General features: G+C 48.2%; 1 protein-coding gene across 6 annotated transcripts in view; it reads left to right on the top strand.

The window, feature by feature from the left end:
• Nucleotides 1-21,962, top strand: part of Agap1 (ArfGAP with GTPase domain, ankyrin repeat and PH domain 1) — a 431,455-nt gene that overhangs the window by 286,916 nt on the left and 122,577 nt on the right. For 4 of the 6 annotated variants that reach the window (XM_055616996.1, XM_055616995.1, XM_055616994.1 and 1 more), the window contains exon 12: nucleotides 11,684-11,842. The exons of the other annotated variants lie outside the window; for them this stretch is intronic. In XM_055616996.1, the coding sequence (XP_055472971.1) occupies nucleotides 11,684-11,842 (159 nt within the window). The remainder of the gene's footprint in view (nucleotides 1-11,683; nucleotides 11,843-21,962) is intronic. 6 annotated transcript variants of the gene reach the window in all.

Here is a 21,962-nt window from a genome sequence, read left to right as displayed (position 1 = left end):
TGTAAAACTAATTTTCTGAATATGGCTGTATGGTATTGGTTTACGAAAAAAAAAAGTCCAGGTTTTAATATCTTTTGTGGAATGATTCCATCCCTGTGTGTACATTCTGGTGTTACTTGCCCCGGAAGTGGGTTGGAGCCAAGCGAGCTTCGTGATAGTTTCCCTTAAACAGCCTCAGGATTTTTCCACTCTATTAGCAGGTGAAAACTGGCAAAACAAACACGGGCTTGAAATGTTGAACTCTGGGGGTTGGAGGGTGGGGAGGCTTTGCCTTGGGATTACCTGATTAAATTTATTTCTAAAACAAATCACTTAGATGGGAACTCACCCTCTGGGATGCTCAGCACCATCTTTTGAGATGTGCCCAATGTTCTGTTGTTTCCATCCCGATGAAGGCTAGCCACTAGCCATGAGACGCTAGCAGTTTTTCTGCTCTCTTACTCACGGTTGCCCACTGCCAGGAAGCAGTCCTCGTTGCTCCTTGTGTCCCACACACGTGTTCCTTCCCCCTCCACTCCCATTTTATAAGCTGTACCTCACTGGCCAATGGGTTCAGTGATATCATCTGGTGAGCCCATGGGAAGCCAACTTCGGCCCCAGAGCAAGCCTGAGCATTATCTGGGACTAGGAGACTGTCACCAGACCAACATGGAGCACACACAGATCCCCTATTAAAGAATTAGCCGTTCTGAAACTTTTACTGAGAAGTAGGTAACTGAACTACAGAGGAAAGAAGAACCTACTGTTGATGAGATTCCCAACTCTTTTTTAAATATATTTATTTATGTAGATGCGAGCTTTAGGCTGCATGTACATGTGCATGATGGAACAGAGCATCAGATCCCATTATAGATGGTTCAGAGCCACCGCGTGGGTGCTGGGAATTGAACTCAGGACCTCTGGAAGAGCAGCCAATGCTCTTAACCGCTGAGCCATCTCTCCAGCCCCCGATTCCCAACTCTTGAAGTCTTCAGAGGCTTGGCTGGTAGCAGGGTGCTTTGCATGATTTGACTATTTTATTCCTTATTGCCATCATTATCACATCCTGTATTTTTTTATCTGTCTCACAAAATGTGGACTGCGCTGTTCTAATATTGGCCAGTCCTCTTTGGGGAAATGGGGATTAAGAAAATTACCTGCAATGTAGATCAGAAAGATATACACTGCTCACCCCAGCCCTAACCCCCCTGAGGAGGTACCCTTGTAAAGCCCAAAACTGTAAGTTGTCTTTCACAGTATTGTTTAAAGCCGTGGGAAACTGAAGAAACAGCAAGAACTACCAAGAAGTAGGCAATGCCAGCTGCCTACGTTGAATCAACAAGCTGAAGTTAGGCTCTAAGAATTAAAGGATGATTGTGTGACAGTGTGGAAAACAGTTCCTGCCAAAGATGTGTAACACAGAGCCAGCAGGACGGCTCCGAAGGTCAAGGTACTTACCACAAATTCTAACAAGCTGGGACCCACAAGGGGAGCTGACTCCCCCTAATTATCTTCTGTCACACTCACCCCCACACACATATACCATAATTTTTTTGGAAATGATGTAGAACATAAAATATCCTTTCTGTGGTGATAGCTGAGGAAAACATCTGCATGTGTTCAATAAAATGCTCACCTATTTGTGGGATATTGATAGACTTAACTTGCAGTACTCATTTAGCAAAATTGGATTTAAGGAATGTGTGTAATAAAGTAGGCTTTTGTTATTATCCTTAGGCATCATAACTAGAGAGAAATCAGACTAGGAATAGCTGTTTGCACATTTTAGGGAACAACTTAACTTTTTTCTAGTTCTAGGCTTTTGAATTTGGAATGTAGTTGTCCTGAGAATTTAGTAATCAGATACGTTTCACTGCACTGAGGTCTAGATCAGCTTTTCTTTCTCTGAGAAACACAATATGGAAAGGATAGTAACAGAAAGATGTACACTGTAGCAAATAATCCCAGCTTCCTGTCCAAGTAACAAGCATGTTGGATTTCTACACAACCGGAACCATAGCATGCAGGGCCGGGGCTCCTGCACCTGAAGAAAAGATGCCGAATGTGTCCTTAGAAAAAACAGTGTTAGTCCACTTAGACTGAAATTCTGGTTGCCAAAAAAATGGCAGCTTTCCAGTGCAAATATTGGAGCAAGCAGGCCCTCTCACTGGCACTTAAATCATTCGTATCCTCACGTTTTATGGTAGTGTTGTGAATTATATTCTTTTCGGGCTTGTAATTAGAGGACAGAGCAGATGGCGAAGGCCTAGTCTAAAGTGATGTGACCGTTGGAATAGCCTCTATTGTCCAACGGTGATTTCATGAGCCTGTTTTCCCACATGCCCTGTGTCAGCGTTGGGAGCCTGGAGCAGAGACGTGTTCTCTAGCTGCTTCTTGAGTGAAGGCCGCAGTACCGAGTGGCTCTTTTCCATCTTATTCTAATAGCCGCAGTTTGGGTTTAGGTTTTAAGAGTTTGGATTCCACTATGTCTGCTTCTGTCTTGGTACTCATAGGAGTCTTTCAGCCTTCTCATTTTCACCGGGCATGCGTGGAAATTCATGATCTTCTCTCCAATAATGGAAGCAATTAATTGTTTCATTCTTCTTTAATCAGTAACCTAAAGCAAAGGATTATGTTGTGCCCCCTCCCATTAGTTAAACTCCGTGGTAAAGTTACATCCTGTTTGTGAAGATAGATGGAAACTGGCTAGGTGATGAAAATGTATCTAAAGGGATGATGGTTGATGAATGTGTACTTGAACGCTGTGAAAAGACATCGTTGCCGAGTATTTTTTTTTTTTTCCAAATCTGAGCAGGCTATTTTTAATGTACTAAGCCTATAGCTTAAAAGAGGGAGTCTGCCTTTGATGTCATTTGGGGGATGAAAACATCCTCGTTCAATAGAAAAGCAGCATCTTTTTCACACTCTTTGAGATCAGTTCAGGCAACATACTGATGCTCATTCAGATATAAATGCCATATTCACTTTGAAATGCAAATTGTTTAAAGAAAAATAGCATATGGTGGAGGTAAGTATCTTTTCAAATCAAGTCTTACACGTTAGGGAGGTAAGTACAAGGAAAATTATTCTTTGGAGAGAATGGGGCTTTTGACACAGGGAAGCTTGCGCTCATCAAGAGGGGCGGCTAAGCACACGCACATATCCATATCAAGGAAGAGGCACTGGGGGGCATGGATTAGCATGGTAATGCGGCTGCCCCCTGCCAGTCAGTCCAGCACCAGCTGATCCAAAAGGGGGTTTTCCAGGAAACGTCCTCCGTCCTCCTGGAGCCCTGAGCTGGCCAGGTAGTCAACTGACCCCTGGGTTTCTTGGTAATATTTGGGAGGTAGTTCCCAGATGAAAAGGCAAGTAGGTGTTTCAGGGACCTCATTGGGGAGCCAACATCCCAAGCTGCTGAGAGCAGGGTCATGCCCTAGGACTCACTGCTGGGAAACTTCTTTGCCTATCCCGGTTCTTGCTTGAGCTTCTGAAGCAGCATCTGCGTTCACAGGCCACCAGGGCGGTGTTTTTGTTTTGTTTTGTTTTTTAACTGGGTAGAGGGTAATTGTGACTGATAGGGTATGCGTGTAAAAAGTGCAAAATCCAAGCCAGCAAGAGGCCCAGCAGATAGAAGCACTGGCCACATGGCAGACAGCCAGAGTTTGATTCCCGGGACCCACGTGGTGAAAGAAGAGAACCAACTCTCAAATTGTTCTCCAGCCTCCCCACACACATGTGGCAAGGATGCACCGACACACTTGTACCCACAAACACAATTAGTTACTTACTAAAGATGTTTAAAGGCCGGTGCTGGCAGTCCCACGGTCCTTCCTGTCAGCTGCCTTCAGCACACACACAAGTGTGGCTCACCTCTGACTTGGCACACCTCCTGAACCCAGCCCCGAGTCCTCCTCCTGGTTGCCACCTGTCCTGTGGGTTGTCTGCCATAGGTCAGTGGCTCCTCCATTCTTGGTGGTATGTGGGCGCTGTGGTGTGCCTTGGGACATGGGTACAGCTGTTAACATCCAGTTTGAGACGGTGAGGAGTAAACTTTCAAAGAGAAGCGAACTAGACTGGAACGCCCCGTGCAGCTTTGTGGTAACTCAGTCAGTTGGGTTGCCCTGCAAGAGAGCACGGTGTGTCCTCTCAGGCTCTGTGCATCCTCCATCTCTCCAGAGGTAGTGCTCCGAGGAGGCCCTCCAGGACCTTCCAGCAGGGGGAGCTCCCTGCCCCTCACACTCTGAAGGCTTCTGTGTCTGTGCTTTTGGAGGTGGGGGTGGGGGCCTGATCCCTTCAGATAAACTAGATGATAGGTTTCCTAAGGGCATCCATGCCTGGTGCAGAGGGGCTGAGTGTAATGAGATGAAGTCATCTAAGAGCTAAGTATCAGGAATCAGGGGCAAGAACAGCACAGGAGTCAATTTCACCCTCCTTGTGTGCCAACCTGTTACATGGCTGGTAAGATCTGAGGGCCAGAGCAAACGGCAGCTCATCCCCGAAGCAGCAGTAGGCAGAAGATCAGCGTTGTCACCCCCAGACCCAGTTCTCACTAATACCGTACAGAAGGCTAAGCCCAGGATAGTCTTCTGTAGTGGGTGCAAGCCACTCACCCCTACTTTTGCCATAGAGATTAACATCATTGCCACAGGTGGTAGAAAATTCCGTCCTTCTTTGGAGAATACACTGTCCCTGTCATCAGTTTGCTCTGTAGACATACTCTTTAAAAATGGCACAAAACAAGAAGGTGCTGGTAGCCACACCCACAAGATGTGATGGAAACCAGAGCCCATCGAGGGCTGCCTGCCCTCGGTGGCTAGTGGGGCACAGAAGTGAGGTGAGGCCACAAGAGTGTCAGGATGCAAGAGGAAAAGAACTGGATGTCCTTACTCCAATAGACTCAGCCCTGAGATCAGTGGCCGCTTGTCCCCAGGGAGTAGAAGCTTCATTTTCAGGCCCGTGTCTGTGCCTGGCTTGAGCTTTGTGCATTAGAACCCACCATGGGTTCCTCCTCGTCCCGGGAAAAGGGAGACCTAATGCAGCTTTCAGTGGGTACCAGCTATGCAGCAACAAACTGGTCCACATCCCAGAGACCTCACCTTTGTGTCACCTTTCCAGGCATACCAACAAAATGCGATATGACAGAAGATGTATGTGATTGTGTAGGGGGTTGCCTGATGAGCAGAGACCCACCCCGGGCTTATCTGTCACTTTGCTGGGGCTGTGGTTTGCCGTGGCTTTCTGTAGGCCACACACATGTTCACCTTGGGGCTGGCAGTTTCAGCTTGGGCTGTGATTGTGTCCTGCGGGTCTCCTGGCATACCTAGTTTGTAGCTCCATCCCATTGATCATCTCGCACTTTCAGTGCCAAGCCTGGGTAGCGGGTGCTCAGGACATACCTGGTCATAGCTGGTGTAGTTACAGGTTTCAACAGCAGTGTAAGCGTATCAGCAACAGATAGGTCTAGGATTCCAGCCCTTCATCTTGATGATAGGGAGCAAAGGCCGCCTCCCCATCACTGAAACACTTCAGCCTGGCTTTGGAGGTGTCAGACGGTGCTTGCACACACTTCCATAGTAAGTGGTCTTGAGGTCAAAGTCCTTGGCTCTCAGACAGTCAGATAAAGTCATCAGCATCCTTCACAGATAAGGACTCCTGCTTCTTGGCCTAATTAACAACTCGGCCAGCATGAAGTGAATTGCCGTCCAATGAGAGCCCTAGCCCTGGAGTGCTGGGAGAATGAAGGTATCTTAAGCATAGCCTCTCCTTGTGCGTGTAGGTGTTTGCAGAAGTGTGAGCTCCTTATGTGACGTTGTAGGCAGGTCCTGCAAAGTACTCCCTGTGAACACCAGGCCTGGGGAAAGTAATATCTGGCCAGTTAGTGGTGTTCGCTCAGGAACCAATGGAGCTACATGTTGCACATTTGTGGGCGTATATTAAAAAATAAAAATAAAAATTAGATACTGCCCTAGTCAGCTTTAACCGCCACTGTGACACAGCTTAGAGAAGAGAGTCTGAGCTGATGGATTGCCCAGATCGGACTGGCCTGGGAGCATGTCTGTGGACGATGTCTTGATTATTTTTGATAGAGAGCCCAGCCTACTGTGGGCATCGCCATCCCCTGGGCTGTATGGGAGCTGGCTAAGCGTGCATCCCCCTGTGAGCGGTAAGCAGCGTTTCCTCATGGTTTCTTCTTTAATCTCCCGCGTGAGTTCTTGCCCTGATTCTCTCAGTGATGGACTTCGACCTGGAATTATCATCCAAATAAAGAATTTTCTCTCCTCTGCTGCTTTTGGTTGGTGTGTTTTTATTATAGCAACAGAAAGGAAATTAGAATAGAAATTGTGCCCTGATACAAATTAGAAGTGAGTATAGGTACTAAAAAAAATACTCAGTAAACATTGTAGAGTTGTTCTTTTGCCTGGCAGACTTACTGGAGGTGTAGAAATGCTTCACAGTGTGACCACTGGCCAGCAATGTGCCTACTGGAGATGCTTCCTGGCCCGGATAGGCAGACTCACCACCACAGTGGTTTGCCTCCCAGTCTAGCGTCTCTCCTTCTAGATCATGTTCAAAGACAGTGCCTGCCTGTGGACTTCTGAATGGCATCTTAAGTGTAGAGAATCATTTTCCTGGTGTTCTTATCTTCTTATTTTCAGTTTGACAAATACATTCCTCTGTCACCCCTGAGGGTATCCCTCTCTCTCTCTCTCTCTCTGTGTGTGTTATCATTGTTTTGAGACAAGGTCTCATTATGTAGTGCAGAGCTCACTATGTAGACCATCCTGGCCTCCAGCCTGCAGCCATCCTCTTGCCTTTGGCTCCCGAGTGCTTGACACTCTAGGTGTGTGTCACCACACCTGACAGAAAAGACATTTTTGGTTTGTTGTATCACAATCAGTACAAGTCTTAATGTTAAAATAGAATAAATTAGTACATATTTAAAAAAAAAAAAAAAAAGAGCTCCCAAAGAGGAAAATCAGAACTGTTAGCTTTCTGGGATATCTCCCTCTGTATTTGGGAAACTGTTTAACTCTTAATCATGGGAGAGTAGGAACCAGTGGGCAGGGGTTTGAGAAGACAGCAAGGCAGCTATATCCAGATAAGTCAGGTCATAAGTACCTCGGCTCATTGTGCCCAGGACCACAGCTGCCAAACATTCACATTGGCTGACTGATGCCAGAAGCCATAAGTTTTATTTATTTATTTATTATTTCTGGGGGGCGTGGCATTTGTGACCAGAGGACAACTTGAGAGAGTCAGTTCCTTCCTCCTTGTGTATCCCAGTGATCAGACTCAAGTCATCAAAGAGCAAATGCCTTTATCAGCTGAACTCCTTGCTAGCCCAAACCGTAGGTTGTTAGGAGATGAAATCTCCAAATCTAATTCTTCTTAGGGTATAAATCGTTGTTACCTAAACAGAAATGTTATCTGTGAGCACTTCCTGGGTACAGCTCCAGGCCACGGGTAGGGTATAAGCACTCACCTCAGTTATAACTGTGAGGTTCCAGCTTGGTCTCGCCATTTTGAACTGGGGTTTGTGGGCAAATGAGGGCCTCTGAGCACCTGCTTTCCCAGAGCAGCCAGGATGGCTCAGGCCCTTCTGGAGGTAGGGAGTCATCAGCCACCTAGGTCCCCCTTTGGTTCCCTGGGGACTCTGTCCTGCTCAGAAGGTGAGCTCTGTGCCAGCCCCTGGAGACCCCTCACCAGCATCTTAATACATCTAGACTGTGCTTAAATTTTGTTTGACAAACACAGAAGGTTTGCAGTTGAGAGGAGCAACCAGAAAGAGCTCCCTTGCCCTGTGCTTTGTGTAGCATGTACAGGTTAAGAAAATCTGCCTAAGGGCTGGAGAGATGGCTCAGTGGTTAAGAGCACTGTCTGCTCTTCCAGAGGTCCCGAGTTCAGTTCCTAGCAATCACATGGTACCTCATAACCATCTATCCTGAGAGCTGATGCCCTCTTCTGGCCTGCAGGTGTACATGCAGGTAGAGCACTCATCTACAGTAAGTAAGTAAATCAATGACTGAAATAAATAAATAAAAGTGCCTTGATTTATCTTAAAAAAGAAAGAAAAACTAGAAAATATGTGTTTGTTCTCCAGCACTTCAACAGCCAGCCACCAGACCAAGCCCTGGCAACCCCAGGCTGGTCCTTTAGCATCTCCATTTGAATGTCAGATGCACCTGGAGTCCAGGTGCTGGAAGTTTCTCTTTAGGGCCTGTTTCCGTAGTCAGTGATAAAGACTTGGGGATCCTTTGCTTGGCTTTCCAAGAAAGGCACTTTAGAAGGTATCAGGCAGGTGGTCCTGTAGACCTACCCTCCAGCAAGGGTGTCCAGCGTCCAGGTCACATGGGTCTGAAGAAAGAATGCAGCCGGACACAAAATTATTTTAGCTTTTTTGCAGTTGTATTTATTTATTGTAGCTTGATTACATTCTCAAACGCAAACCTTGCAGATGGCAGTGTCCAGAGTTTGGAGTCCAGTTAGTTTCATTTCTGTCGCTGTGGTAAAATGAATGACCCGACAAAAAGCAACTTGAAGAGGAAAGGGCTTAATTTAGTTCACAACTCCAGGGCATGCGGTCCGTCACTGCAGAGAAGCCAAGGTAAGAACTTGAAGCATCTAATCCCATTGTATCCACAGTCCGGAGCAGAGAGACGTGAATTTGCTCATCCTTACCACTCAGCAGCACTTCAAATACTCCTATTACAGTCCAGGGCCCAAAGCTGGACAATGGAACCACCCACTTTCAGGGTGGCCCCTCAGGGAAAGCAACCAAGATAATCCCTGCAGATAGACCTGCAGGCCACCCCTTGCTGAGACGCTTCCCACGTGATTCTGGATTGTGTCAAAATGGCGATTAAGGCTAACCGTCACAGCGTCCTTGCTAGGGAATGGACAAAGGGAGCAGCAGCTGTGTTAAGCATGGTCATCGTGGACCAGAGATGGACAAGGTTGTTGAGTTTGTTAGGTGCTCAGGTCTTGCGGGCCTAAAGCTGGCATAAAACAAATATGTAGGCAGAATCATCTTGACATGTTGCTAATTGGCAGGAGTCTCTGGGCTGCAAGGGCCCAGAGGATCTGGGAAACCAAAGAGGAGTCTCTCCCCTCATTCCTTGATGCATACAACCTCCCCCTCCCCACCCTTTCCTTGTTCTGAGGAGCAGCCTCTTAGCTCATGGTGGCCTGGAACTCTCTTTGTAATCCAAGCTGGCCTGGAGCTCCTTGTCATCCTGTTTTTACCTCTTCAGTACTGTAGTTCTGTGTGTTCTGCACCACACCTCGGTTCTTGTACGGTTCCCGAAGCTTCTGCCTGCAGGGTCCTCATGAGATACAGGAGTGGGAACGAACCAGGGGAGATCCTGGGGCAAGGTGCCGAGGCTGTTCTGTAAGTACAGCTTAGATGGGTGGGTATATGGCATCAGGTGCCCAGGAAAGGGGAACTAGAGTGGACAGTGTGTGTACCAGAGCTGGTGGGAATGGCGCCAGCACAGGCAGCCAGCCTGCCTAAAGCGGGGCTCAAGGATCAGTGTCAGAACTGCCTCACTGCCCCCCTTCTTGACATCCCTGCCCTGTTCTTAATTGAGCCTTGCTCTTGAGCGCCTACAGCCAATGGACACAGCCCGTGTGGGTGGCCTCCGGGTGAACAGCCTGGCAGGATTACAGCAGGAGCATGGCTGGCACAGGCTGCCAGAGCCACAGCTGTGTACCTTGTGGAGGGAGCCCCTCACCCACTCTGGAGGATGCTGCCTGTGTACTATGGGAATGAGTTTTCCAAGAGGCAGCTTCAGGGTGGCCTCAGAGGAGGCATGTGAAGAATCCCAGCAGCTGTGTGTAATGTCTCCGTGGTAACAGTATCCCCTCCCCAGCTGCTAGGAGGAGATGGGGCAAGAGCACGGTCTTGGTATTCATGGCACTGTTGCCCAGAACATGGGCCTCAGAATACTGCTGTTCCTTTTCAGAGTGCTAAGGTGCTCCTATGCCTTCATAACATGACAGGTGGAGAAGGCTGGTCCTGAGGCTTTGAACACGTCACTAGTTTCTACATTGAGAGTTAGTGTTTTGTTAGAGTTCTCAGACTCGCACAAACTGCGTATCTATAAACCAGGGGCCACGTGGCCTGGAACTCTGCAGTTTGGACATTCAGGCCTACTTCTCTGGCACATAAATAGCACTATGAACAGGAAGTCTGGGTGCTCAGTTCTTGCTCTTTGTTGTCACTTCTGGATTTTGGTCTGGGATGACATGGATAATTTCCCTCTGGGGTTCAAACCATACTCAGTTTAGACAACAAAGAATAGGTGTTTGGTTGTGGGTTTTGTTTTTAATGTTAGAGGCATCTTTGTGCTGGCTAATGTGGACTGTCAATTTGAGAGGTTATCTAATCACCTAGGAATGTGTCTGTGAGGAAGTTTCTAGATTGGTGTAGCCGTGGTGAAAAGAATCAACCCTGAGTGTGAGCGGCACTGGGCCACGGGGGGTAGCCCCAGACTGAACGACTCTGGAGGGCTCAGCTGGGAGCCAGCATGTGTGGCCAGTCGGCTTCCTGGTTGCGAGCGATGGACAGCATCCTCGAACTGTGAGCCAAACTCGGACTTCTTCCTGTAAGCGTCTTTCTTCAGCTGTTTTGTCACATCCATGAGACAAATAATCAGTAAAACTTTCTTGTAGCACACTGTGGTGTTCTGCTGCGTGCTGCCTGTCAGACAGTGGCTCCAACCTACCTGTCTGTTCAACTTACTTGTCTGTGTGCGTGTGTGCACGTTCATCTGCGTGTGCAGGTGCGTGAGACTGCATATTCTTTCACCTCTACCCCTTCGCCTCCAAAATCAGAAGCCTGACTTTTAAAGCCTGATCGGCCAGACTTGGTCACTACTATGGACTGTTCACTTAAAGCCCCGCCCCATGAAAACCTCCCACTGACACAGTTTTGAACCAGAACGGCTAGGGAAGATAAAAAATGTGAAGCCAGTAGCTGGGTATGGTGGTACCAGCCTTCTCTGTGAGTTTGAGACCAGCTGGTCTCTATAGTGAGTTCCTGGACAACAGTGTCGCCAAAGATCCACGTTTCTCTCTAACAGACCCATTCATAAAGGTCTAGGCATCATTGGCTGAGCAAAAAGCAGCTTTTTTTTTTTTTTTTAACGTGATCAGAACTATCTCTCTTCACAGTCCCTGTGAGCTCTGAAGCCTCTGGGGTGACTTTTTTTGTTCTGCAGAATCTTTACAAGGTCAGGAGTCAGGGTTGCCACCTCCACCATGGTGCCTCTGGGGATTTGATTATAAGGGATAGCTGCCCTATGGACGGTGTCCCCTGGTACTAGACAGTTGACTCCCAGTGGGTGAGCCTATGTGGACAGGTTGGTACGACCAGCCTCTGTTAGGAGTCTTTTTGCCCTGTGGTGGCTGTTTTTCTGTTCTCTTGTCTTTAGAGATTGTAGTAGGGTCACTTGTCTTTGGAGTGATTTTATGGGCAGTTGTCGGCAGCCTTCCCTCACTGTTGCTCAGTGGGGCACCGTTGGGTTTCACAGCACCCTTCTCTTCCTTGTGCTCTTGTGCTGTATGAGGCTCTGATTCACCACCTAGGCAGGGTGACAGCAGTGGCGTGCAGGGCTCAGGTACGTGTGGCAGCGTGAAGCCCACTAGACGAGGCTTCTGAGGTCTGCAGTCCGCCGTGGTGTTCACCTGACTTGTTTATTCCTAGGGAATGTCACTAGTGCGTCTGGGTGTCAGATGGCAAGCGGCGTCAGCCTGGTCTCCTTCAACAGCCGACCTGACGGCATGCACCAGCGCTCCTACTCAGTCTCCAGTGCCGACCAGTGGAGTGACGCTACAGTCATTGCAAACTCAGCCGTCAGCAGTGGTAAGAGGGGGCACAGACTGTGGCCATCCACAGGTCCTCTGTGAAAGCCAGGGGCTGGGCTCCGTGCCCAGGGCACCCATGCTCCAGCAGGAGCGTGGTACCACGGGGCTGCTTCGACCGTGGCACGCGTGCCTCCCCAGTCATCTGTGAACGCTTTGTCCTTGATCTCCTGTCTCATCCACATCCCACCATTCATCTGTACCCCTCTGGTCTGGGAGTAGGCCTTGAACCCTCTGCTGGTCACATTTGGAAGCCGAGGCTGCGGATGGGGCCAGTGTCTTAGCTCTGGTTATGTAACGGAGATATGGCTAAGTTGAGACGGGATGTCCGCTGTTCCCTCTCAGCCTTCTGTTCTACCTAGACTTTAGCATACCACCGTCCACACACATTTTGTACTGTTCAGTCAGTCCATCTGCCTCTCCCATCTTCCAGGATTCCTGGTGTAGCTCTCAAGTTCTTGGGAAATCCGCTCTGTCATCTCTTACAGACTTCCACATTTTTTGGCAAGCATGGCCAGCTTCTAGCGGGACAGCTGTGGCACCCCGGAAACTGCCTTTGACTTACTTGCGACAACATGAATTATGCAGTGTGCCCCATGCGCTGGCTGGTGCAGCTTGCTTTGCCTGTGGCATTCTGTCTGTGGCCTGTTCACCGGTATTTAAGGGACTTCCCACTGTTGTATGTAATCGATCAGACAGGGTTTGAGCGTCATTTTAGCATAATTTGTTCTAATTAAAAGATTCCACGTCAGGTCTTCCCTGTGGACCCACCAGCTGCTGCTCAGGACGCTTGCTTTGGGTAAACACCATCTTACTTGTTCCACGGCACTCTGACAGACGGGCCCAAACAGTTGTTTCCGACCAGACCAAGACTTGTCAAAAGTAAGAGAGAAGTGGGGTCAGGAAAGGTGACCTAAACAGGGGAGCTCCTGACAGACAGCTCGCAGGACCTGGCTAGAGGGGCAGGAGCCCCGGCTGCCCCAAACACCAGGGCAGGCACCACGTACCACCTTCACTGGGATGTCGTACCATCCCACCTTTACTGCACAGATCCATCTGGCGCCAGCCCCAACCTCCGCCATTTTTAAGGAACACAGGAGCACAGAATCCTACGGGACACTTCAGTAAAACGTGGCTGTGAGTAGGATCTCTCCCCACAGAAACGTTCCCTGCTGTGCTTCATGACAGCAACCAAGGAGACAGGCGTGAGGGCTTTCCATCATGTTTTCCTTTTTACTTAGTTGATACAAGACCCCTTTTTTGGCAGTCACTTTATCCACCACCTAGCTTCAACCCCCGCCCTCCCCCCAGCTTCCCTCCCACCCCCAAACCTCTGGTCTGTGTGTCGGGGTCAGCAGCAGCCTGCCCGATGGCAGCAGTGCAGGCTTTCGGATTTACCTCACCCGCACCAGTGAAGGGCTTGTCTTTCGGCCCAGCACTAGAAGTCTGTTTTCTCTGCCCTCCCATCCACCCTAAAATGAAGACTTCTGCTTCAGAGAACTTTTCAATCTTTCCCCCTTTGACACACAGGTACCCCTGGGGCATCTGCCTCTCAGCGGCTGTGAGCAACTCCTAATTAGATAGATGGCTTTGTAGTGGATAAAACTGGGAAGCAGGAGGCACTGGCTAAATTAAGAGGAGAAGGCAAGAGGAACCCATTCTGTGAGATGGAATGCCCCACTGCTTTATGGCTATTACTGTTGTATGGCTTTACATTTAAATACCTGAGGTTTAAAATTAAACGTCTAATATAATTTGGCATTGCTAACGTGAGCCCGGCATCTGCCCTCAGAGAAAATCCAGACAGCTCTGTTCCCGGTTTCAAATTGCTGTCTGCTGGCTTGCGAGCAACACCGGGGATTGGATCCCTCTTCCACTAAGTACCACACGCTGCGCTGTGTAATTTTTTAACCGCAGAGTATATTCGTCTTGGACTTCTGCACTGAAAAAGGCTGTTCCAGTAGTACATGAAAAATTAATTTTTTTACATTTTTCCTCACTCTCCTAAGTGTTTGACAGAAGTAATTTTTGCAGCAAGAGAGAATAAAAAACTGGTGGCTGTAAATCCCTGTCCTGGAACCTCTTGTGTAGATTCTTTATGGACCCAGAATTGATCTACATGTCAGATCCTGTTGTGGTCTCAACTGTTTATCACCGTAATGGCAGTAGTAAGCCCGAGAACACCAACTTATAATCCTGGGTGAAAGAAATTGGTGTTTGCAGTCAATGAAGAGGAGCTTTAGCATTATTGATAGATTCAGGACAATTATCTCTGCAACAACTATTGGCTGAGGGTTTCCTCGACTCTTACTGGAAGCCTGTGATTTTTTTTTTATTTTTTATTAATCATCTTCTCACAAGTAATTTTCTCTGGAAGTGTTAGGCAGGAGTGGGCATGCCTGCTGTGAGCAGGGGCCCTGGAGGGCCATCTATAGCAAACTTGGCTGTCATAGCACACTTCAAGGCAAAGTGTTTGCTTTAGATGCATCACCTCTGTGCCAAGGGCAAGAGCCAATGTCACAGCCCCTGTGCATTAGTCTTCCAGTGTTCTGGAGTGTCTGTCCCAGCACCCACCCCACCCCCATCACTACCACCAACACCCATCCCCACACCATTTCTTGCAAGTTCGAGCATCCTCGGCTGATGGCCTCAGCTGCGGCCGTTGCTGTGGCAGCAGCACTCCCATCTCCCCCTCCTCGACTGTCAGGCTGTTCTGATAGCTCCACCCTTTCACAGATTGCTTCAGTCCAACAGTTTATCTTCTGCCTCAATGACTGGCTGCCATGGTGAATACATTTCTTCATATGACTCCTCAGCACTCCGCAGTCTCCCTTCAGGCTCCCAGGCTCGTGCGGCTTTGGCAGTGTTGAGCACAAACACCATTCAGTCTTTTATGTTTCTACAGGGAAGTTGTAACTGTCGTCTTTGTGCATGTATTTGTTGCTGCGTGCCTGCACGATTCTCTGTGTGTGTGTGTGTGTGCTCCTGTGTGTGGCCTCCAGTTAATTATTTGTCTTCCTGCTAGGATCTATCCTTATTAGACAGTGGGTCCTGATATGGAAGCACTTGAGTTTTGCTAATTTTCAAGTTCTTTTCCCATTGTGAAAACATCTTGCATGGCTCTTGTAATGTGCTGTAGCTCTGTAAATTGTCTATACTTTATTTTCGTTGTTATCTTATGGCTACACCACATCCAAGAAAGGTCAGCAATCCTGCATTTGAGAACGGAAGGCTCCAGAAATCATGCTGCCCCTATGCGTCCCAAGGATAAGGATTTTTACTTCTTCAGGTTCTTTGTTTTGTTTTAATTTGTTAGTTTGGGGTTTTTGTTGTTTGTTTTGTCTTTGGGGATTATACTGGCAATTCTAGAACCTGACCAGCAGGTGGCGGTAGCGTGATGCTGCTGGACTTTGACACCGATTGTTGATTTATGCAAGTTTAATTGGAGAAGGGGTTAGAATGTGTTTTACGCCTCGTATCTGACATTGATTCCCTGAGAACTGTGACTGGCTGAGACCGCACCTTTAGTAAGTACCCACATTCACACCGATCTTCCTTACATTCTTTTTCCTGTGTGGTTTTATTTGTTTTCTAAGGCTGCACTCACATAGAATTAAGACATAGTATCATACAAAATACCTGTCTTGTTTAACGAACTGTGTGGTGGAAGAGATAGGTGTTTTTTTCTTCTCCCATGGATCCAGAAAGCCCCTGTCAGTGTCTCCCAAAGCCTCCTGCATTGGAGAACCATCCCCTGCCTAGTCAACCTTCAGCCCCTGTTCGCTCATGTCTCAGCCCCCTGCGGGGCAGGGGTCTGCTCCACACACCACCCTAGGCGGCTTCATTAGAAGGGTGACCCACGCTCCCTTCTCTGCATGTGGTTTGAGAGAAAGCAGAAGCTTCCTGGGTAGCCAGCCACAGGGGAAGGTGGAATTCTTTCCCTCCTGACCAGAATGCTGTAACTTTGTATTCTGCCTCCTTAGCTCCTGGCTGTCAGCTATTTCCAGCAGTAGCTGCTGACCCAGGAGAAGTAGGACAGCCACATGCCACCCCAGTTACCAGGACAGGGAGCAGTCGCTCCTATGCCTGAATGCCAGCAGGCCTCTTAGCACTGCCCAGGCACAAGGCTAGGAATGTTTGAAATGGATGGCCAGTGCCATGGTTCGTTATAGCCCCCGCCATAAGAATCTTGTAGACCACTGGTTCTGTACCAGTGTACAAGGATGATTTTAGTTCCCTAGGGAATAGTCACTGATACCTGGAGATGTTGTTGGTGGTTACAGTTGAAGGTGGTTGAAGGAGGAGGATCTGATGGGAAATAACAGAGATGGGGATAACCACAAAGGAGCCTCATGAGCAGGGCTCAGCTGAGCCCACATATCGGTAATGCTTAGGCCTGGGCTCCTGATACAGCATGCGGCGGCTTTGGGTCTGTTTCCTATCAGCTGCCACTACCACCCTTCTCCAGAAAATCAGTAAGAATCCTTCCAAGGGAATGGAAGCCAGTTTCCTTTTTCGAGAAAGTTACTGCAGGGCCTTGTCCACACGCTGAGTTCTCTACAACTCCCCCTGCTGCTGCCCAGCAGTGCTGGTGGCAATCCAGTTGCCACAACCAACAGGCACAGAATGACTTTCACTAAGTAGCCATTACTTGACAAGGCCTGTCTTAGTTAGGATGACTACTGCTGTGATGAAACACCATGGCCAAAAGCAGCTTGGGGAGAAAAGAGGTCGTTTGGTTTACATATCCAGAGTCACACTCCATTAGGGAAAACCAAGACAGGAGCTCAAACTGGGCAGGAACTTGGAGGCAGGAGCTAATGCAGAGGAGGACCAGTGCGGACCTCTGTCGAGAGGCGGATGTGGATGTAGAGGGCGTCGAGTCTCTCCAGTGGGAGACCCCATGCTGGATCCGTAGAAGCTTTATTGATCATCCCTCCGCCGTTCCCTTCACCAGCTGGCATGCCCGCACCAAGGATACTGTCTGGGATGGGGAAACCACTATGCCAACGGTTGGGGAGGCCCTGCATTGAGGAGAGGGCTGGGCTGGGCAGCCCACACCTGCTGCTGCTGCTGCTGCTGCCTCAAGGAGCAGAGGGCATGAGCTTTGGCTGTTAGCTAATCCTCAGTCCTCAGGCTTGAGCTGAAATGAGTCAGAAGTTAGAGCTAAAGGCCTGAATACAGGTTCAGCAAGCCTTTTGTTAGAAAGAGCTAAAAGGGGGCACCGAGCACTTGTAGGCAGGAGCTGAGCATGGTTTTTCTGCAGGATGTTCCTGGGCTCTCTGGGCCCCTCTGTGGAATTACATTTCCAGGATGATTTTGGCAAATGGGGATGTATTAAGAGCCAATGGCAGGAGGCAGGACGGGTAGTAAAAGATGGAGGCTGGGGTTACCTGGTGGCTGCAGCTTCCTTGCCCATGCCTCAGGAACTCCACCCTCTCTGCTCTACAAAATGGCTCTCAAGTCTACCTGTGCACTGCCCTTTTGGGTACTGTTTAAAAACGCCTAAGTCTCTGGGTGACACCTATAACAGAGCATTTGGAAGACTGAGACAGGAAGATTGCCAAGAATCTAAGAGAAAGTGAAGCCCCACCTCTAAATATATAAATACCAATTTCTGGGGTAACAATTGGAGATGTGATTCACATGGGTTGAGATAGACCCAGAGCATTGCAGTGTTCCCAGATGTGTAGCCGTTTGAGAGAATGCTTGCTGAGCACCAGGAAGTATGCATTCTCTGCTGTCTACTTCCTGATTCAGGCTACACAGGGACCATCTCTCTCTGACTTGGGGCTGTGACTTCCTTCCTTCCATGTAACTGAACCTGTATAAACCTTTCTCCCCTAAGTTGCCTTGTCAGAACACCTTACCCTGGCAATAGGAGAGGAGACTAGGGCACTGGGTCATGAGTAAAAGCAGAGGCAAGCTCAGTGGACATCTGTCCAGCTGATGGATGTACTTCAGCGCTGCCACTTAACTTAGTAGCTAATGCCTTTTGTCCTACAAGCACTCGTTGGCATGCTACCCCACCACCCTGAGCCTGGGCGTGGAGTAGGAGCCACACAATTCCAGACTCTCTCCAGGATGGAGAGAGGCAGGTAATCAATGAGGAGACACATTGAAATGTATTCGTCAAGTGAGGAGAAAGTGGGAGTAGGCTAGGAGATGTCTTCATGATCGGGCCATCCAGCACGCTTTCATGCATGAGTTATAGGCTTGCTTATACTGGCCATGGCACATCATTCGTTCCTTCAACGTATCCAGACTGCCCCCTGACCTGGTGCCTTTGCCTGAACCCTCAACACACCAGAAATATGTAGAGAAAACTGTGTATCTGTACTGAACATGTACAAATGCACCATTGTTCCCAAGCCATGTACTTGTACTGTGTACTTGGCACTCACGCTGTGTTGGGTATCGAGTGGTCTGGAGACAGCTTCGGATATATAGGAGGATGTGTATAAGTTCTTTCCGTACGAGGGACTGGAGCAAGCACTATCTCCGGTATCCCAGAGAGTCCTGGCACCAGTCCTTTGCAGATACCAAGTGAGGATTGCAGCAGGAAATGCTTCACCAGATGCAGGGAGGCCCTGGAATGCATTGGTACTGGTCCATAAGGAGAGAGAGAGAGAGAGAGAGAGAGAGATCACATGGACCTCATGCTGTTATGACTTCTCTTTAGGCTTGACAGCTTGTGGTATATACATAAGAAGGGGGCATGTGGTAGCTGTGACTTGGCAAAGGCGTCCTTGTAGCTCAGTGGGTGGACATCAAGGCAACAGGTAGAGGTGAGTCGCAGAAGGGCTCCAAGACCTCCTGATGTGGCAGCAATGTGCCCATATGGCTCCCAGAGAGAGGATGCTAGGATTTGTAAGGTGGTCAGAATCCACATATGAAATTATCTGAGGAGTGTCGGACCGGGGCAGGAATAGGAGGGCAGTGTGTCTCATCTCCCGTCATCTTCCTGGGAGTCATCATCCAGTACCACACTTTAAGAGCTGTCTTAGGGTGACTGTTGCTGTAAGAAGCACTGTGGCCAGAGAAACTTGGTTCAGAAATGGGTTATTTGGCTTACACTGCTTCACTGTTCATCATTGAAAGAGGTCAGGACAGCAACTCTGACAGGGCAGGAGGCAGGGGCTGATGCAGAAACCATGGAGGAATGCTGCTTTCTGGCTTGAATCTCGTGGGTTGCTCAGCCTGCTTTCTTATAAAACCCAGGACCACCAGCCCAGAGTGATACCACTCAAATACTCACCTGTGAGTATGTGAGTCACTAATTAAGAAGATGATCTGTACTGTAGAGTCTGCAGGCCTGCACACACCCTGCTCTATATGGAGGCATGTTCTCAGTTAAGGCTCCGTCCTCTAACACAAAACTTGGCGGCACAGGGGCCAAGTGATTTCTCAAGGCCTTAACACAGAACTGTGTTTTAATTGACTCAGTTCTCAAAGCTTAACGCTAAAACATTTTAAAAGTATTTGTTATTGGCCCATATATTTTTAGTCACAAATTTTCATTTTGTTCTTTGACTTCAGTTTAAGGTAGAATTCATCATGCTCGAGCCTCCCATTACAGTTTGGTAGGAAAGAGTAAGTGACATGTTGGGTGCTTGCATTATTTCTTCAGCCTCAAAGGAGACAGGGCGACCGTCCATGCATATCTGACAAGTTTTTGTCCCATGGTTGGATGTCACTCTTAGGCCTGGAAAATGTTCACCTATAATTAGGACAGAAACTCAGTGTGGGAATCCAGCAGTGTGAGAAACTTTAATCCTGCAGTTGTCAGCTGTTGTCATGAAGTTAGGTCTCTTGTATGCACGTAGATAACACGTATGTGGAGGCCGGGGGTCAGCCTCATGTATTGTTCCGTGGGACACCGTCCACCTTGGTGTTTGAGATGGAGTAAAAACTTTTACTTTTCCAAGCAAAAGTTAGTGCAGCTACCACCTGCCCCCTTCTTATGTATATACCACAAGCTGTCAAGCCTAAAGAGAAGTCATAACAGCATGAGGCCAGTTTGGCTAGGCTGGCCAGCAAACCTGTCCCTGCCTACCTGTCTCAGTCACTCTTCTGTTGCTGTGACAAAGTACCAAAGGCAGCTTACAGAAGAAAGGGTTTGTTTGGTTTATAGTTCCAGCGTGATAATAGTCCATAATGCCATAGCAAAGGTAGCGGGTGGCAGGAGAACTCACATCTCCGAACTGCAAGCAGGAAGCGCTCAGGGGGGTGGGGGGTGGGGCGTCAAAGACCTCACCAGTGACATGCTTCCTCCTCCCCGGTGCAGAACTTTTTTTTTTTTTTAAGGTTTGCAGGTGTTATGCCTTGAGTATGTGGCTGTACACTGAGTGTGTGGCTGGTACCCAGAGAACAGAAGAGGTTGTTGGAGCCCTTGGGGCTGAAATTAAAGACAGAGAGGAGCTTCCGTGCAGCTGCTGGGAATTGAACCTGTGTCCTCTGGAAGAGCAGCTCCGGCCCCTAAAGTTTGGAATTTCAAGCGCACTCTACCACGCTTAGATTGTCTTTCTCTTTTAACAAGGTTCAGAGAACTGAACTTGAGTCTTCACACTTGGGTGGCAAACGCTGCTGACTGAGCAGTGGCTCCAGCCTGTGGTAAAATCCAGTCGTTTCAGCCTTTCCTTGCTTCCTGTGTTAGAGGCTGTAAATGTAGAGAGACCTGAAGAAAATAAGGCATGAAGAATGGATAGAAGTGAGCTCCAAGGGAGAGCAGTTAGAAAAGCCTCATAAGATGGCTTGGGGCACATGGACTCACAGAGGCAGAGGTCGGCTGCGTGTCTGCTTGGAGCCAGCCTCAGGCCCACTGTATATTCCTCCACTCACGTTTATATTCTTTAGCTTTGCATCCTTAAAGTTCTGTCAGGGACGTGTCTGATGTTAGTCTCTGCCTGATTATCTGACAGATAAGATTATTAACAGAAAATGTTATTAATATTAATTACACAATGATACTAAAATTTTTATATGGCAGAAGCAGATGGTTATTTAAAACGAGTTAAGTTTTAGCCTTTTTATAAAGAAGCATTCAAACATATTAGTTATAAATGCTATTTTAATTGATACATTATTTCTACAGTGGGGGTTTTAAAATCTTATTGCAGTTGCACGGAAGTGTTTCTGTGTGTATTTCGATCCCTTAAAGCGTGCGCTTACTTGGCAGAAAGACAATCCTAAGGCCATTTCAAAAGCAGAATGGGAGAGAGCTTAATCTAAGCCTACCCCACGGTTCTCACGGTTGGAGAATTCGGCACCAGTGTGTGAACAGCTGTCCAAGGCTTTAGTCATGGTAACAGCACTCGGGCTTGTCTTTTCTAGATGGGCGTATGTGTATATATAATCAGTTATATATGGGTTAACTGTTATATCAGCTATACATACACACACGTGTGTGTGTGTGTGTGTGTGTGTGTGTGTGTGTGTGTGTGTGTGTACACATACATATTACTGTTTCTCAATCCTTTTCTGGATTCTGCACGTAGCCAAGGTAAGCCTAACACTTGAGAAGTATTTCCTACAGATGGAGCAGAATTTCTTACAGGCATCAAAAAGTTAAGCTTAATTTCTCAGGACTGGAAACTCAACTTGAAACCAGCTTCTGGCCCTTTGTGTGACATCAAGCTTTGTATTAGTGGCACCAGGTGAAGTACGCACGCCTCATCCTCTCCCAGCCACACTCGGCAGCCTTACCCTGAGTCTCCCCAGCTAGGGCTGTAGCCCCAGGCCCTTCTCCAACGTGTTAGCTGGCTGGAGTCCAGAAGTCTGTTTCTGCAAGGGATCAGACGTGTCTTCAGTTTTTAGCAGGCTCATAACTTGCATACGTGGCGTCAGGGATGTTTTTCCCGAGAAATGTGTGTTTCAAGTGTTCCCTGTAAGAAGTGTAGCTGTTGCACAGCAAAGTCGTGTCCTGGTGTTGCACACACTGGTAGTTCAGCACACAGTGAAATAGTCAACCGGGCCTCATCTCCATCTGCGTCTCCTTGGCTCCCAGGATCTCATTCTCGACAGTGGAATCCCCCATGTGTGCCGGGCTGAGCATACCCAGTGGGTTCCGCTTGTCCATATAAAGCCTGTGAGCCCTGCATGCTTTGCAGTATCAGCAATTT

Source organism: Psammomys obesus, unplaced genomic scaffold (assembly GCF_907164565.1).
Source record: "Psammomys obesus unplaced genomic scaffold, mPsaObe1.curated_primary_1811, whole genome shotgun sequence".
Taxonomy (NCBI): Eukaryota; Metazoa; Chordata; class Mammalia; order Rodentia; family Muridae; genus Psammomys; species Psammomys obesus.
The sequence above is the reverse complement of the archived record's forward strand: the minus strand, read 5'-3'. Positions and strand labels throughout refer to the sequence as shown.